At 32.6% G+C, this 18,501-nt stretch overlaps 2 protein-coding genes across 2 annotated transcripts; both read right to left on the bottom strand.

Moving 5' to 3' along the window:
• Nucleotides 1-7,704: 7,704 nt before the first annotated feature.
• Nucleotides 7,705-8,480, bottom strand: LOC128034577 (uncharacterized). Its single transcript, XM_052623137.1, has 3 exons — nucleotides 8,477-8,480; nucleotides 7,984-8,384; nucleotides 7,705-7,899 (listed from the first exon to the last, which is right to left on the bottom strand). Exons 1-3 carry the CDS (start codon nucleotides 8,478-8,480, stop codon nucleotides 7,705-7,707), a joined length of 600 nt encoding a protein of 199 aa, XP_052479097.1.
• Nucleotides 8,481-9,855: 1,375 nt separating this feature from the next.
• LOC105789085 (oxysterol-binding protein-related protein 4C) lies at nucleotides 9,856-15,943 on the bottom strand. Its single transcript, XM_012616315.2, has 7 exons — nucleotides 15,673-15,943; nucleotides 11,973-12,128; nucleotides 11,159-11,404; nucleotides 10,926-11,022; nucleotides 10,551-10,842; nucleotides 10,360-10,462; nucleotides 9,856-10,273 (listed from the first exon to the last, which is right to left on the bottom strand). Exons 1-7 carry the CDS (start codon nucleotides 15,673-15,675, stop codon nucleotides 10,016-10,018), a joined length of 1,155 nt encoding a protein of 384 aa, XP_012471769.1. The 5' UTR covers nucleotides 15,676-15,943; the 3' UTR covers nucleotides 9,856-10,015.
• Nucleotides 15,944-18,501: the final 2,558 nt, after the last annotated feature.

The following is an 18,501-nucleotide window of genomic DNA, read 5'->3' on the forward strand; positions in this document are numbered from 1 at the left end:
TTTTACATTCGAACTCGACGATCAAGTAGAGTGTGAGGTGTCACAGTATATGTCATCAATTCATTGTTGGCGTCCACCACCTTAGATTACTTGTCCAAATTTCTTCTTCCTTTTCTTTAACTTTCAACCATCAATTTTTACCAACCAATCAAATTCATCCAAATTCCATACTAGTACCATTCTTTTTTTTTTCTTCCATATTATCACTTAATATATATAATTTTTTCCAAACCAATCATTATGTTGGAATCTAATCATGGAAAAATTGCTTTTAAACCCTTTTCGCATAAAATGGTAAAATTAGCTTTAACCCTTCAACTTTTTCACTTTATTCAACTTAGTGCATACTTTGGTTTCCGATTCGACACATCAATATAATTCTATTCCACAGTCATAAAAAAAATATTTATTTGTCACACCACCTTTTCTTCTTATAGTAAATTTACACATTTAATCCTCAGGTTAGTCCTTACTAAAAATTCTCCCTTCATACTTTATTTTCCCAATGTCTAAGTTAACTCTGATTAATAATTCTTACTTTCTCATAAATCTTACCGTTTATCTTTTAAAATGCAACTATCAGTGACATCAAGATTTTTATCTTACTCTACTTTCTCATATATATTATTTGACTTTATTCTTTTTAACACTTACTAATTTTTTATCACATTACAATATATTCTAATTTTTAGTTATTTCACTACAGCTCCCATCCCCCTTTCACCAAGATTTTCCGTAATCAATCTTGTTTCCTCTAAGTCCCACTGGATCATTTGTTCACGTATCACTTTCATCACCGATTGATTATTTTGTTTGAATCAACTTCTTTAGTCATTTCATATTTTACATTTTTTACGTCATTCTTAATATCATTTTAATATTTAATTCAAATCCAAATCACATCAAATATACATAATTACGTCTTACATTTATCTCACATATCCATATTCACACATTTCATTCTTACCATCATAACTCAATCCTTTTTAATACCTATAATTTATTTTACTATTTCATAATATAATTGTCGAAACCTTTTTTTTGAAAACAAAAATTTTAGTTGTCGACTTTGAAAATAAAACTGGAGTCGCCACCGATCCTTTATTAAGGTGTGATCGGCTCACCTTAAAAATTATTTTGGCCTACGAATTTTGAGAAAACGAATTGGAGTCGATTCACATACGAGGAAGGGTTAGCACCTCGTAACGCCCAAAATCGGTACCGAATTGATTATTTGATGTCTTAGTGTCGAAGGTTAAAAAGATTTTAAAATCAACTCAAATGATGAAATTTGAAAAAGGATAATCAATTGTTCAAGTCATGTAAAGAAATCGAGTCCCAATACGTTAGGGTACAATTCCTCATAATCCCCGAACTTTGAATATCACTTTTATTTTATGTGAAAATCTTCATTTCGAGAAAGTAACAGGCTACACCCAATACGTTAGGGCACGACAAGTTAAGTTCCCAAAGATAATTTTTATGCTCATGCATTTTGAATAAAGAATATTCTCGGTCATTTAAGATTGACAAAGAAAATCAGAACCCAATACGTTAGGGCTCAATTTCCCTCGAAAATCCCAAACTTCAAATAATGCTTTTATCCAAAAAAAACCTTTAAATCAAGAAAATAACTTTGATGAATGGTTAAAACCAAAATATATTTTTAAAAGGGTACGTTAAAAAATAATGTACAATATGGTACAGATACTTTAATTCACAACATATACGAATAAATATTTGCAAATATATATATACAAACACAATATAACAATAAAGTTGCAAACATATGTACACATATATCAAACACATATACAAGTATACATGCAAATAGAAGGAGTGAAATATATCCAATAAAACAAACAAAAACATGTATTAAAAATAAAATAAAAGTATATAAAAAATGCATATGTATTTATTTACAGAATAAAATGTATAAGTGCATATATAAAAAAAGAAAATAAAATAAGGATATAAGGAAAACATATGTATAAATATATGCATGTATATATTATATAAAACAAATGCGCATGCATGTATTTTACGAAAAACATTTTTGAAAATGAAATTCACAAAATATATATGTTTTGTAAAAAATATGAAAGGAAAAAAAGAAAATTCTATATATAAAATGGGCATGCTAAAAAACCAATATATGTATATATATATATATATAAAATTATAAAGTAATATACATATGTAAGAAGACAAATGAGACTTAATGTACATATTAATTACGGGAATAAAACAAAAAATGGTAATAAAAAAATAATAATACGAAAGGGTAATAAATTGAGTAAAAAGAAAGGTCACATTGTGATTGAAATTGAGTTAGCGGGTAGCAAATGGGATTAAAAACAAAATTAAGGATGAAAGTGCCACACGCGAATGACATGGGGGACCAGATTGGCAATAAACCAATTTCCCAAAACGCTGTGCATTGGCACTGGCTAAAATGAACAGAAATAGAAACATTTGGGCTAAATTTAAAAAAACAAAAATTGGCTAAATAAGACATGGCGCAAAAGAGGGAGGACTGATCGCGCAAATTCCCCCTCTGACGTCAGAACGTGCGGATCCTGCCCTCCGGGTCGGGTCACCGCGCGGGTCGCACCTGGCTAAAATGGCGCCGTTTCACTTTTGTTATTTAAAACAATTTTTGTTAAAAAAACAGCAGAAAGAGAGGAAAATAAATAAAGATAAAATAAAAAAATCAAATACCCTCTGCTAGGGTTTCGTTTCTGCGCCGCCGTCGCCCTTAACCAATCGGCCAGTTCGGATCCTGGCCGTTCAAGGCGAAGCGAACTTCGGGTTTCATCGGTAAGACCACGCAGGTAAGCCTCTTCCCTTTCCTTTTATTATTTGTTTTAAAAACACAAATGAAATAAAGAGAAAAAAAAACAAAAAAAAGAACTCGATTTCACCTTTGAAACAAGAAAAACAATCTGTATTCTCAGTGCTTTTTTTCTATTTCTTGCGTATCATCTTGTTATCCCCCTTTTTACATATTAAAAAATGGCCTTTTATAGGCCGAAGAAAGAAACAAAAATAAACTTATTTTGCTTGTTTTTTCTCCTCCGGACTCTTTGAGCCCGTTTTTGTAGGTATCGTGGAGAGCACGTGGAGGATCGGCCCAGAGACGTGCGGCGGCTGGAGGCCTTGCTGGAGGCGGGGGCTACGGCGTTACCTGCTGCTAGGGTTTCTTTTTGTTTAGGCTTTTGTTTTATTGTGTTGGGCTATATGGGCCTGTATTTTAACCAATTTGGGCTGTGTGCTTTGTTTTGGGCCAGTTGGGCCTATTACAGCTGCCCCTCTTTGCTCGTTGTCGTGTATCGGGAACAGAGCAAAGACTACAAGGCCCAATTGTGCCTGGTCTGACTGAGCCTCAACTTCTTCAGTGCTTTTCCTTCTTCAAGCAGCCTCGTTCCTTCCTACTGCATCCTCAGAGGTACAGAAACTGGTGCTTCAATCTACTCCACTGTAATGTCGGGGAGATAGGATTCGTATGCTGTAGCTTAAAAGGACAAAATTTGCTATCTTTAATCTACTCCACTGCAACTTCAGAGAGATAAGACTTGTAGCTTCAATTTGTTCTACTACAACTTAAAGATAAATCTTGGCGTGATCTGCTCTACTGCAACTTCAGAGAGATGAGATCTGTGATTTTAATCCACACCATTGCAACTTCAAGGAGATAGGATTTGTTACTTCTGTCTGCCCCACTGCAATTTCAGGGAGATAAGACCAGATATAATTTGCTCTCTACGACTTCAGAGTAATGGGATCTGCTGCGCTTGATCTACTTCACGCCAATGAAGACAAGGTCTGTTCTCTTCGATCTACTCCACCACCAGTATGGGGAGACAAGATCTGTTGTCTTTGATCTACTTCATGCTAATACATGGAGACAAGATCTGCTTTTTCCTTCGATCTACTTCGCCACCAGTATGGGAAGACAAGATTTGTTACCTTTGATATACTTCACGCCAGTACATGAAGACAAGATCTATTCTTTTCGATCTACTCCACCACCAGTATGGGGAGACAAGATCTTTTGTCTTTGATCTACTTCACGCCAATACATGAAGACAAGATCTGTTTCTTCCTTCGATCTACTTCGCTACCAGTATGGAAGACAAGATTTGTTACCTTTGATCTACTTCACGCCAGTACATGAAGACAAGATCTACTTTCTTCGATTTGTTTCGCCACTAGTATAGGAAGACAAGATCTGTTATCTTTGATCTACTTCACGCCAGTACATGAAGACAATATCTGCTTTCTTTTATCTGCTTCGCCACCAGTATGTGAAGGCAAGATCTGGTATCTCTGATCTACTTCACGCTAGTACATGAAGACAAGATCTGTTTTTTCCTTCGATCTACTTCGCCACCAGTATGGGAAGGCAAGATCTGTTATCTCTGATCTACTTCACGCCAGTACATAAAGACAAGATCTGCTTTCTTTGATCTGCTTCGCCACCAGTATGGGAAGGCAAGATCTGGTATCTCTGATCTACTTCACGCCAGTACATGAAGACAAGATCTGCTTTTTCCTTCGATCTGCTTCGCCACCAGTATAGGAAGGCAAGATCTATTATCTCTGATCTACTTCACGCCAGTACATGAAGACAAGATCTGCTTTCTTTGATCTGCTTCGCCACCAGTATGGGAAGGCAAGATCTGTTATCTCTGATCTACTTCACGCCAATTCATGAAGACAAGATCTGCTTTCTTTGATCTGCTTCGCCACCAGTATGGGAAGGCAAGATCTGGTATCTCTGATCTACTTCACGCCAGTACATGAAGACAAGATCTGATTTTTCCTTCGATCTGCTTCTCCACCAGTATGGGAATGCAAGATCTATTATCTCTGATCTACTTCACACCAGTACATGAAGACAAGATCTGCTTTCTTTGATCTGCTTTCTTTGATCTGCTTCGCCACCAGTATGGGAAGGCAAGATCTGTAATCTCTGATCTACTTCACGCCAGTACATGAAGACAAGATCTGCTTTCTTCGATCTACTTCGCCACCAGTATGGGAAGATAAGATCTGGTATCTTTGATCTACTTCACGTCAGTACATGAAGACAAGATCTGCTTTTTCCTTCGATCTGCTTCGCCACCAGTATGGGAAGGCAAGATCTGTTATCTCTGATCTACTTCACGCCAGTACATGAAGACAAGATCTGCTTTCTTTGATCTGCTTCGCCACCAGTATGGGAAGGCAAGATCTGGTATCTCTGATCTACTTCACGCCAGTACATGAAGACAAGATCTACTTTTTCCTTCGATCTGCTTCGCCACCAGTATGGGAAGGCAAGATCTATTATCTCTGATCTACTTCACGCCAGTACATGAAGACAAGATCTGCTTTCTTTGATCTGCTTCGCCACCAGTATGGGAAGGCAAGATCTGTTATCTCTGATCTACTTCACGCCAGTACATGAAGACAAGATCTGCTTTCTTTGATCTGCTTTGCCACCAGTATGGAAAGGAAGATTTGTTATCTCTGATCTACTTCACGCTGGTACATGAAGACAAAAACCGCTATCTTTCAACTTGCTCCACTGCTGCTCAGGGAGATAAGGCTTTATGATTCCACCGACCTGTTCTCTGTGGAACATGACCTGTGTGATGGACCTAATTATGCCTAATGATTAGGATGACATGATCAAAATGAATCAAATGCTCCTAACTAGACATGTGTGAATGACATCTAAATGATATGTCATGAAAATGATTTATTAATGCTAAATATTGAAGTCGTTATTACTCATTAAGGCTTCCTTTGTGATAACAGCGCTTCAAAAAAACTCGCAAATTCTTGATCCGGCTTTTTACTCCTATATATCTTCGACCTTTTAACCCGGTGAAGTCTAAACAATAGTCCTGCTTCAGGCTCTTGTATTATTTAAAAATTTCCAGAGTAATATGAAAAAATTCCCTTGTGAAAGTTTTATTAGTCTATTAATCGTTATTCTAATGCAACATGCTTTCGAAAAGACCATAACGATAGATAAAACGAAATTGACTTGAGATCATAACTTGCAATAAATTATCAATGAAAACAAGTCGAAAAAAGAAATTGACTAAAACACTTATATTGAAAAAGAATGAAGTGTTTTAGAAACACAAATTATGGACAAGTGCCCCAGATATCCTTGCTTGAATTGCTCTATACAACTTTCTGAGGACCCTTCTGAATTCAACACGTGTTTAGGAGATTCATAGTATTTTGTTGATGACCCAAGATTTCGTCTATTCCTTTCTGTCGATTCAGGTACAACAAGACTACCACGTGCTTCAATCAGACTTTGAGTTGCCCTTGTCAGGTTTTCAACTCAAACCCCTTTGGTCTTAAGGTGCCCTTTGCGGGTTTTCACCCTAGCCTCTCTATTTTATTTTATTTTTTGGAATCAAAGCGCCCTTTGCGGGTTTTCACCTTGGCTCCTTCCCTTATTCAAGTAAAGTATCTCTTGACTGAATCTGAATTTACTGGATTAGTCAAGTTTCTTCCATCCATTTCAGCCAGGATCAGGGCTCCTCCAGAAAAGGCCTTTTTTACAACATAAGGACCTTCCCAATTCGGCATCCATTTCCCCCTAAAATCTTTTTGTAGAAGAAGAATTTTTCTCAACACCAGGTCCCCCTCATTAAATTTTCTGGTTCGGACCATCCTGTTGTAGGCTCGCATCATTCTTTTCTGGTACATCTGACTATGCTGAATAGCCTTTAGCCTTTTTCCCTCTATCAAGTTCAACTGATCGTATCGAGATTGAACCCATTCTGCTTCATCCAATTGTAGCTCAGTCAAAACCCGGAGGGAAGGGATTTCAACTTCGATGGGCAAGACTGCCTCCATGCCATAAACTAAGGAGAAATGCGTTGCCCCAGTAGAGGTCTTAATTGACGTTCGATAAGCAATAAGGGCAAACGGTAATTTCTCGTGCCAGTCCCTGTAGGTCTCAGTCATCTTCCCCACAATCTTCTTTATATTTTTATTAGCCGCTTCCACTGCACCATTCATTTTTGGGCGATACGGTGATGAATTGTGATGTCTGATCTTGAATTGACTGCAGACTTCTGCTATTGAGTTGTTGTTTAGGTTCAGCGCATTGTCGGATATGATTCTTTCAGGCATTCCATATCGACATATGATCTCCCTTTTCAAGAACTTACTGACTGATGACTTTGTAACGTTAGCATACGAAGCAGCTTCTACCCATTTGGTGAAGTAGTCAATAACCACAAATATGAAACGATGCCTATTTGAAGCCTTCGGCGATATTGGCCCGATGACATCCATACCCCACATGGAGAAAGGCCATGGAGAAGTCATGACGTGAAAAGGCGAAGGAGGTGCATGCATTTTATCACCATAGATTTGACATTTATGGCACTTTTTGGAGTAATTGATGCAATCCCCTTCCATGGTGGACCAGTAATACCCGAATCTCATAATCTATCTAGCCATTGTGAACCCACTGGCATGCGTTCCACAGATGCCCTCATGGACTTCCTCCAGGATTTTCTTTGCTTCCACGGCGTCCACACATCTTAACAGTACCTGATCTTTTCCCCTCCTGTATAAGATCTCCCCATCTAAGACGTAATCAATGGCTAGTCTTCTCAGAGTTCTCTTTTCATTCTCCGTTGCCTGGCCAGGATACTCACGATTTTTTACATATCGTAGTATATCTTAATACCAAGGACTATCATCGATTTCTCCTTCTTCAATATTGTAACAATGAGCCGGGTCTTCATAGATACTCATTTGGATAGGCTTCATATCCTCATGTCTGTTCACCTTGATCATGGAGGCTAAAGTAGCTAGTGCATCGGCCATCTGGTTCTCATCTCGTGGGAGATAGCAAAAAGTGATATCCTCAAACTCCTTAATCAATTCGAGGACCAACTTTCGATAACTGATTAATTTGGGATCTCTCGTTTCTCATTCACCCCTGAGCTGATATATCACCAATGCTGAATCTCCATAGACCTCTAGCACTTTGATTCTTCGCTCTATGGCTGCACGAATACCCATAATGCATGCTTCGTATTCCGCCATGTTGTTTGTACAATCAAAATCCAATTTGTAAGTGAAGGGATAATAATCACCATTCGGGGACATCAAGACTGCCCCAATTCCATTGCCCACAGCGTTCAAGGCTCCATCAAAGTTTAGCTTCCAACTGTGATCCTCTTGGGGATTTTCTTCAATAGCGGCTACATACAACAAGTCCTCATTCGGAAAATCAAAGCTTAACGGTTCGTAATCTTCCAAAGCCTTGCTAGCCAGAAAGTCAGCTATTGCGCTCCCTTTTACAGGATCCGAACTGGCCGATTGGTTAAGGGCGACGGCGGCGCAGAAACGAAACCCTAGCAGAGGGTATTTGATTTTTTTATTTTATCTTTATAATTTATAATTTATATATATATATATATACATATATTGGTTTTTTTTAGCATGCCCATTTTATATATAGAATTTTCTTTTTTTCCTTTCATATTTTTTTACAAAACATATATATTTTGTGAATTTCATTTTCAAAAATGTTTTTTCAGAAAATACATGCATGCGCATTTGTTTTATATAATATATACATGCATATATTTATACATATGTTTTTCCTTATATCCTTATTTTATTTTCTTTTTTTATATATGCACTTATACATTTTATTCGTAAATAAATACATATGCATTTTTTATATACTTTTATTTTATTTTTAATACATGTTTTTGTTTGTTTTATTGGATATATTTCACTCCTTCTATTTGCATGTATACTTGTATATGTGTTTGATATATGTGTACATATGTTTGCAACTTTATTGTTATATTGTGTTTGTATATATATATTTGCAAATATTTATTCGTATATGTTGTGAATTAAAGTATCATACCATATTTTACATTATTTTTAACGTACCCTTTTAAAAATATATTTTGGTTTTAACCATTCATCAAAGTTATTTTCTTGATTTAAAGGTTTTTTGGATAAAAGCATTATTTGAAGTTTGGGATTTTCGAGGGAAATTGAGCTCTAACGTATTGGGTTCTGATTTTCTTTGTCAATCTTAAATGACCGAGAATATTCTTTATTCAAAATGCATGAGCATAAAAATCATCTTTGGAAACTTAACTTGTCGTACCCTAACGTATTGGGTGTGGCCTGTTACTTTCTCGAAATGAAGATTTTCGCATAAAATAAAAGTGATATTCAAAGTTCGGGGATTATGAAGAATTGTACCCTAACGTATTGGGACTCGATTTCTTTACATGACTTGAACAATTGATTATCCTTTTTCAAATTTCATCATTTGAGTTGATTTTAAAATCTTTTTAACCTTCGACACTAAGACATCAAATAATCAATTCGGTACCGATCTTGGGCGTTACGAGGGTGCTAACCCTTCCTCGTGCGTAACTGACTCCCGAATTCGTTTTCTCAAAATTCGTAGACCAAAATAATTTTTAAGGTGAGCCGATCACACCTTAATAAAGGATCGGTGGCGACTCCAGTTTCATTTTTAAAGTCGACAACTAAAATTTTTGTTTTCAAAAAAAGATTTCGACAATTATCATATCACATTTTCTTCTTTTTATGACTCAGTTTTAAGTTCAATTCATATTCTTGATTTAGTCCATAATCGACTAAATCTAAGATTTGATACCAATAAATATAACATTCCTTACCCAAATCAATATAATAGATCCGAGCAAGAGATGCCATATTTAAAATTTTGAAAATTTTAATATTACTCATACACTTAATTTATTATTGTTAGACTTAATTTCAACCTTTAAAATTCATTTTGTGTTTTATATGGAAATTAATACTAGAAACTTATTTTGTTGAGTAAATATAACTTGCATTTATCATATTATATGACATGTATAAGCATATAATGTTGTTCAGAAGCAGGTTTGGTTCCAGCTGCAGTATGAATTTTAGTATAAGGTGCTGCTTAAGATAGTGTTGATCTTTAAATATTTGTTAAATAAGGCTATGAAAGAGGAAGAACAATTGGAGCAGGTGGAACCCATTGTTGAATAGGTGAACATTCCCAACCACCATCTTTGGTGTAAGTCACACTGAAATGCTGGGGAACCCATGGTGTTCCTTTCAACTCCCTTTCTCTCAAGACCTCCCTCTGCTTTCCCTCCACCGCGTTCTTCGCTTCTTTTGCTTTCTCCCAATTTTGGCTCATTATGGCCTCGCTTAGCTCACTCCACACTGCTGCCGATTCTGTTGGCCTCACTCCCTAACAACACAAAATACAACAATCCATCATCATCCTTTTAATACAGAAATGCAAATTTGTTCATTCTCATTCATCAAGGAGTTTACCTTCAGATCGTTAACGACAGGGGTTTTCAGCCCTGAAAATACTTCATCTGCATTGTATATCACCCTCGACTTCCCACTATTATTGTCCTTCGCTGTCACCGTTCTGAATTAAATAATCATTAGATTTAGAACAGCTGCATTCATGAGATGGTTTAAAAATAATATATATATGTATAATACATGTTGAATACCTATCCCAATGACCATTAAGTTGGAAAAGGGTCCTCTTGGTTGCTGTTTCATAGACCTTTCCTTTAACTGATCTATGACTTCCTCTAAGACCAAAAAAGGACTTGGGTCCATATCGTAATTCAGCTTCAAGCCCGTTTTCTTTGCAGCTGATTGTAACGTTTCCAGTCCAATCCACTCCTGCCAGTGGCAGAAATTTTATCAAGAGGTTGGGAGAGTTCATTTCATATGTTTCTCCTCGACTCAGTAGCTTAAGTTGCCTCTTTCCTCGCACCTCAGTTTCCACCCACGCACCTACCAATATTGTTTTCATTAATTAAACACCAGACCCACCAATCGTTCTAAATAAGAAAATGGGTGTAGGAAGAAGACCAAACCATTGAAGTTGGGGACACATTGGTGACACCAAACGAGTTCAATATCGTGTTCCTCATCGGTTGCATGGAGAGCAGAAACTGGGGGGTGATGAGAAATCTGTAAAATAAAATCATGTGTTTCATTTGGACGATCAAAATCATCAATGTTATTTTGAAGTTTCAGCAAAATGAGAGATAAGATAATTAATGCAATAAAAATGACTTGAGAGGAGCAATAAATTGAGAAAGGCCACCTGTTCGAGGAGGACGTTGAGAGTAGCCCTTGAGACGTGATGAGTCTCACCGAGGATGGGATTGTAAGGGGCAACCCCAAACATGAGAGGGCGTAACGTGGAAATGCTCCAAGCCACAACCGACATGAATCTGTCGAGGGAATTGTTGGCCTGGTTACATCGCCTCAACATGTCACTGCCGTTGCAGTACACTGTTTCTCCATAACATTGAAGATGTGACTTGGGAACGTTGAACTGAGGCGGCAGCTGCACAATCACATAATTAGTTATTTAATTATTATTTTTTATTATTACTTCTTAGCATTCGTTTTTTTCCTTACTTTATCTGATTAATTCAAAATATTATTATTTAAAATAATAATTAATTCTAATATTAATGAATGTATAATTAATATATTTAGAATTTTATAGAAATACTAATTTTATTTTACATCAATAAAATTAGCACAATTTCTTTTTACATCAATATTTTTAATTAATAATTTTAATTTAAATCATAATTATAATTATAGCATAGAATATTCAAGTAATAAATCTATTTTAAAATTAACACAACTCTTTAATTAATAATTAATAATTATAAATTAAATTAAATTTATTTTTAAATGTGTAATTGTCATAATTTATATCAAATTAAGAAATTACAGCATATATTGACTAATGATTATTTAATAAATTATTAATAATAATAAAATTGCAAATAAGAAAATAATACCAATATAAACAATCTTATGAATTTAATTAATATGTTGTTGCCTAATTAATTTTCTTTTAAATTAAAAAAAACAAAAATAAAAATTGAAGTTTGACAAACCTTAAAATGAGTGAGATCTGAGCCTGGACGTACATTCTTGAAAAGACTTAATATCCTGTGGATCAAATTGGGCGCCTTGTAATCAGCTTCGAGTTCACCATTTAATGATAATGGTCTTGTAAGAACTATTTTTATTTCATTCTCGCTTCTTCTTAACTGTCCAAATCAATGATTATCAATAATTCATCAATACAATTCACTGACAAAATTACAATTAAAGTGAATATATATAATTACCACCAAAATCAAATCACTAAATTTGCAAATGAAGGAACTAGAATATGTTTAGACCAGACTTATATATTGTGAAACTTAAATAAAATAAAATATAAACGAAGAATTTACACATGCATAAATACGCATAATGAAACTCAACAATGAACACTCAAAATCTTATAATTTCAATATCATCTAAACTACTAAGGCTTTGTTGCCGTAAATGTAGACTTTAATTAAAAAATAAAATATTATTAATGAAATTTGTTTTTTAGAATTAAACCGATCGATTAGACCAAAATTCAATTGAGATATCAATGTAAAATAAGAAATTGAATTGATTAACCCATGAATCAATCCAAACTGGTTGAGCTAATGATCAAACTAGTTAAACTAAGCTAAAAACGCCGATTGAATTTATTTTCTCTATTTTTTATTTTTTAATAATTTATTAAATTGAACCAAACGAACCAATTGAACAAAAACAATTAAATAAAGAACTAATGGTTTGATCAATTTGACAACCAATTCAATTATAAAACCTTGAATTTAAGTATAAAATGTATTTATATAAAATCTATAAAAACCTCCAGATGGTTTGACTTAGACTTAAAATACTATAATTTTAATATTTCAATTTTACTATTTCAACCAATTAACTCATTTAATTTTTATATAATTTTTATTCTAAATTTACTTTTTACAGTTTTACTAATATAGTTGTAACAAAACGATAAATTAGTACGGTCGCAGGAATTTCACTACTGTATCGGTGACATTGAAATATATTATCTACCGGTGACAAGTGGCTTTTTTATTTTTAATAATATAGAGAAGTGGCTTTGTAGCCTATCACAATTAATTTTAAGATAGATTATATTATTTATTATTAAAGAATTCAAAAAAATTAAAACACCAAACTATTTAAATGTTTTTATTTAATTCACTGTTACGTTTTTTTTAAATTTTGTTAACGAGCTCCAAATGACAATTTAACAATTAGTATGGTAAATTAATAACGTCGACGAATAAAATAACATATTTTAAATCTAAGTCGATTTGACAACTAATGTCGAGATCAAAGAAAAAGTTAAATAAATTTTGGTTTATAAATTCATGATGCCCAAAGTCATTTTAAAGAAAAAATTAAAATATAAAAGAGAAATAGAGCTTTCGATTGATACAAATGGTGTTACAATAAAAAGTCATATTAATAGTCCAATGACTTAAATGAAAATTTTAAAATACTTCAATAACCAAATTATAACTTTTTAATAAAATCATCAAAACAAAAACTTACGTATAATTTAATGACTAATGATATAATTTACCTTAATTTTATATCCCTATTAGAATACATTATTCTTTGATAAATTCTAAAAATAAAACTTAGTTTCATCAAGTTACCTAACTTAAAAGAAAGTTTTCGAACAAAAAGCAAAACCTTAAAAAGTTCAAATTTATGAACGTATTTAATAAATGGCACAATTAATTTTTTTATGGACTGAAATTAAATTATAATTTTATAATAATAAAATTTCATCATTTTAATAATTTATATCTTTATAAAATTTAAAAGATTAATTTAAATTCTTATCATTTAAAAAATCAAACTATAATTTTATACTTACTAATTTAAAATTTTAAAATTTACATAAAATTTTTCTTACCAGCCTTACGCCATTAATGAACATTGAATATAGTCTTGGACAAATTCTAAAAATAAACACTTAGTTTGATCAAGTTGCCTAACTTAAAAAGTCTTCCAACCAAGAAAATAAACCTAAAACAATATCTTTTTGTACTTATTTAATAAATGGCCCAACTGTACATCTTTAATGAATAGTTTTTCTTTGACTAATTCTGAAGATTAAAAACTAGTTTGATCAAGTTGCTCTAACCTTCTTTTTTAGGTTTGGGTAAAGTTAAGAGGAAGCAAAAAAATAAAAATTAGGTTATATTTAAATTGTATATCTTTAAAATAAAAAATAATTTTATATTTTAATAATTTATATAAAGGATTAAATCAAAATTTATAATTTTTAGAAGTATTAAAATGTAATTTTACTAATAAAATTCATCTTTTAAGAGTTTGAACCCAAATTCTCTATCTAAGGTTATTGATATCACTAACATCATTTAAGCCTAATTATCTAAATGTATTAATTTAATAAATTAATTAATCAATAATAACCTTTAATAATTTTTTCAAATATAGAAAGAATGATATATCCAACAATCAAGCAAATTTGAGAAATATAGACTTTTTTCTCCAACTATTTACAATTAAAAGAAATTAATTTAATATATAACCTTTAAACTATATATTTTTGAATTAAATATATAAATATATTTTAATCCAACAAAATATTTAAACTATAATTTTACAATAATTATGTTTGCATTAAATTAAATTTGTTTTCAGTTTCATTCTCTCTCTACTTGTCCTTTTAACAACTCATGTTTTGTTCCTTGCCTTTTCTTTCACCTTTTTCCCATTGTTTTCCTTTTTTTCATTAAATCTGAGGTCCATCACAATTTTTTATTTTTATTACATTTTTGGTTTTCCCAGATTTAATGGAAAATGAAAACAAAGAAAAATGGGGAAAAAAGAAAGAAAGAAAGAAAAGCATGGATAATTTGAAGAAGAGGGTAAATAAAAAAATTAATTTAATTTTAAAATATACCTTTAATTTCACGTAAATTTAAAAATAATATGTGACAAGTTTAGTTTTTATCAGTTGAAGTAGTTTTTTAAATAGAAATAATAGTATACTTCAAGGGCTACTTTAAATTAACCCATTAAAAAAGGTATACTTCGAGGGCTACTTTTTAAATTAACCAAAACATTTTGGAGAAAGTCTATGGAAGAAGAAACAAATTAAAGTACAGGAAAAGCTTTGGGAATATAAAATAAATGAGAAATTGGCGTAAGCAATCATTGGGTTAACCAAATCCCTGGACTAGTTTGGAGTGGAGTGTTAGGCAAAAATGGATTCCCATCCTTCTACATTATTCACCAATCAAATTAGCTGACGAAAAACTTAAACAAACACCCCCCCAATCCCCCCCAAAAAGAGAGCTAACATCATTTGCATTTTAAGCCAAGCTTTTCTCAGATCGATTTAACAACTGTATATATAAAGAAAAAGAAAGATGCCATTACTTTACGCGACTTTTTTTCCTTTTTCAAATTTGCACAGATATCAACATAACAAACAATATTGTATTATTCTATAAATCAAGCAGGGAGTATATATATATATATTTTATGAAAAAGAACGATCAAATATCACCGGAAAACAGCCTTGAGTATGGAAATCCGGTTTCAGATAACCGTAAAACAACCGTTTTGTGAAATTATGAGAAGCGGAAGAGTCATATATCATAATAAAAGAGAACGAAAGCGCGTCGTTTCTCGAAACGAACATGTGTGTGTAGATGAAAGGAGAGAGAGATGGAAAATGTAAAAGATATAACGTACCATTTGAAAGGAGCAGAGCAAGCAATAGATATCCAAAGAGGTGTGACCTGCAGTGCAGAGGGTTTTTTTTTTTTTTTTGGTATGAGGAAGATGAATGGATGGATAGGTTTAGTGGGATTTTTATAAAGGGGTTTAGAGTAGAGATCTGAGTGAGTAAATGAGAATAAATTTGGTAGCAAATGGTTTGATCACCGAGTTTCCCAATCAATCCAACAGTCTTCATATGCCAATCAACTGCCACCACCTGATTTCCTCTTTATACAACCATGCACTGAAAATAAGCAATTCTAAAACGTGTTCTAAAATGACTGGTTAACCAGAACGGTATTCACTTTAAAATGATTTTTCCAAGTAATTCTAGTATGCTTGTGATACCATGTGAGTTTAGCCTTCATTTCAACGAAGCAATTACTCATTTACTATAGATTTATATCAAGCTCGTGGTGGTCTAATAGTTAGGGTGTTTACAGTCTCAAGTGTGATTTGAGTTTGAGTCATGTTAGTTAAGTTGTTAAAGTTTTGTCCTACTTTTATCTCCATCCTAATATTGTATAAAAAATAAAAATCAATAAATAATAAAGGTTTAATAGTTTTTTTTACCCTTGTACGATATCTAAATTATTACTAAAGTATCCGTATTATTTATTTATCAATTTGACCTTTATATTTTATTTTTAGTATCCGTTTAGCTCCTACACTTTGATTCTATAGTCTTGATACTCCAACTCAAATTTCGTTTAAAAAAATAAATCAACCAGTGACTTGGTGTCAAAATAATTTCAAATTCACTTAATTTTAAAAAATTATACAAAAACTAAAAAATCTTTAAAATTTCAAAAATAATAAATTTTAAAAAATAAAAAGCCCTAATTTAGTTTTGAAAATTATAAGTATGCAAAACTTCAAAAATTTATAAATGTTCATAAAATTTGTTTGTTTGAAACTTTAAATTCGTGAAGTTTAAAAATGTCACTAAAAGATGTGAAAAAAAAACATCACAAAAAAATGTTTTTATTTTTGAAGCTTCAAAAGGTCATGAAAAAATGTGAAAAGCATCACCAAAAATAGTTTAATATGGTGAGATTTCAAAGTGTTACGAAAGGTCTTCAAAAGCGTCATGAAAGTCTATATTCCGTGATGTTTTAGCCATTACCTCACAAGCGTCACTAAAATTTCATTCTTTTGTGACTTTTTTTCTTCTAAATTCTTTTTTTTTTCATTTAAAATGTTACGGATAATATGACTTTTGTTGGAAAATTAAATTTTGGGAAGCTTTGAGGTATATTCTTAATTGGTAAAGGTGGATTTTTGAATCATAAAATTATAGTTTTATATTCTACCCCATGAGGCCTTTACAACGGTATATCATATGCTCAAAATGATTGAGTGATGAATGGGAAATTGATGCTTAAAGTAAGCCACTTATGAATTATGTTGAGGAAAATGGAAAGCTTAGTTTCACATTGGTTAGATATCAAGTGTAGAATATGTTTATATATATGAACCGACTTGGTGGTTATTGAATGACTAAGCTAATGCTCTCCCTCGTGCACAAGGGGGGAGCAAATCCAAACCCGCCAGGGTTGGGGGCGCACTCACAAGACGTAGGCAACGTGAAATGCCCGGATCGGTCGAGCCCTTCTAGGCCCTACAGTTAATGTGCATAAATGTATTAGTAAAATTGGGTGACTAAATTATATAAAAAAATTAAAGTATAGATCTTAATTTAAGTATGGAGACCAATATTGAAATTTGAAAATTATTATATAATTTTAAAAAAATAAAAAAAAATGTTTATTTAACATGTGTTAAATAAGAAATACCTTACTACCGAAGCTTTAAAAATCAGACCTGATATTTAAAACTCGTGACCAGTATCTACTCTTTTAATAAATCTATGGAATACGAAAAATTAATTTTCTCGTTCCAATACATACTTTGAAGATTGTCTCAATACTCAATAATCTTCAAAATCCAAAATTCTATCGACTCTGTAAGCAACGCTCAGTCACTCCCAATCACTATATTGGGACTATTGGGTTAGGTTTAAAAACCAAAGAAGATGAGCCCACAACATGGATTACTTTAAGGAATAGGGTTGGGCTTTTCTTTCTTTCTTGGTTTGGCCCAAAATGAAGAAAATTTGGTTTTTTTTATTATCAATTTTGGTCCGTGATTCACAAGTCAACCAATTAAATATCTTTCTTTGGACCGATATACCTACTGATCGATTCGGTTCGGTTTAAACAACCATGCTCATGGCATTCTTATCCCTTTCTAAGAGTAAATTTGATTGTAATCTTAACTAATATTTTAGGAATAGGACTGGTGATTGAATCAATCAAGCCACTAGTTCTTGATACAACTAGTTCAGAGCAAATAAATTATTTAAAATTTTAAAAAATATAAAAACCGTTCACCTGGTTTTTTTAGCCTGATTCAACCAATCCATACTGATTCGTGAGTCAATCGATTTTATCTCTCTCTAAACCGATACCTCGACCAGTTCTTGGTCCAATCGATCCGATTTAGACAACATTGATATTATGTCAGCATTTTAACGAAAATAGTCAATGATAACAACCATTTGAATTAACTATTATTATTGTAAAATTAGAGGATTAAATTATGTCAAATTGAAATATTAAAATTAAATTTCAAATGTGATCATAGTTGAAGGACCAAAAACTGAAAATTTACCACTATCCTTTTAATGGCAAAAGGAAAATAAAAGAGGAGGTAGTAAACGTGTCATGAAGTTAAACCCTTATGACCTTACTTTTACAATGGTTAAAGTACTTAAAAAGGTCCTCTTATTATAGGACTAAA

The sequence above is a fragment of the Gossypium raimondii genome, chromosome 2 (genome assembly GCF_025698545.1).
Source record: "Gossypium raimondii isolate GPD5lz chromosome 2, ASM2569854v1, whole genome shotgun sequence".
NCBI lineage: Eukaryota > Viridiplantae > Streptophyta > Magnoliopsida > Malvales > Malvaceae > Gossypium > Gossypium raimondii.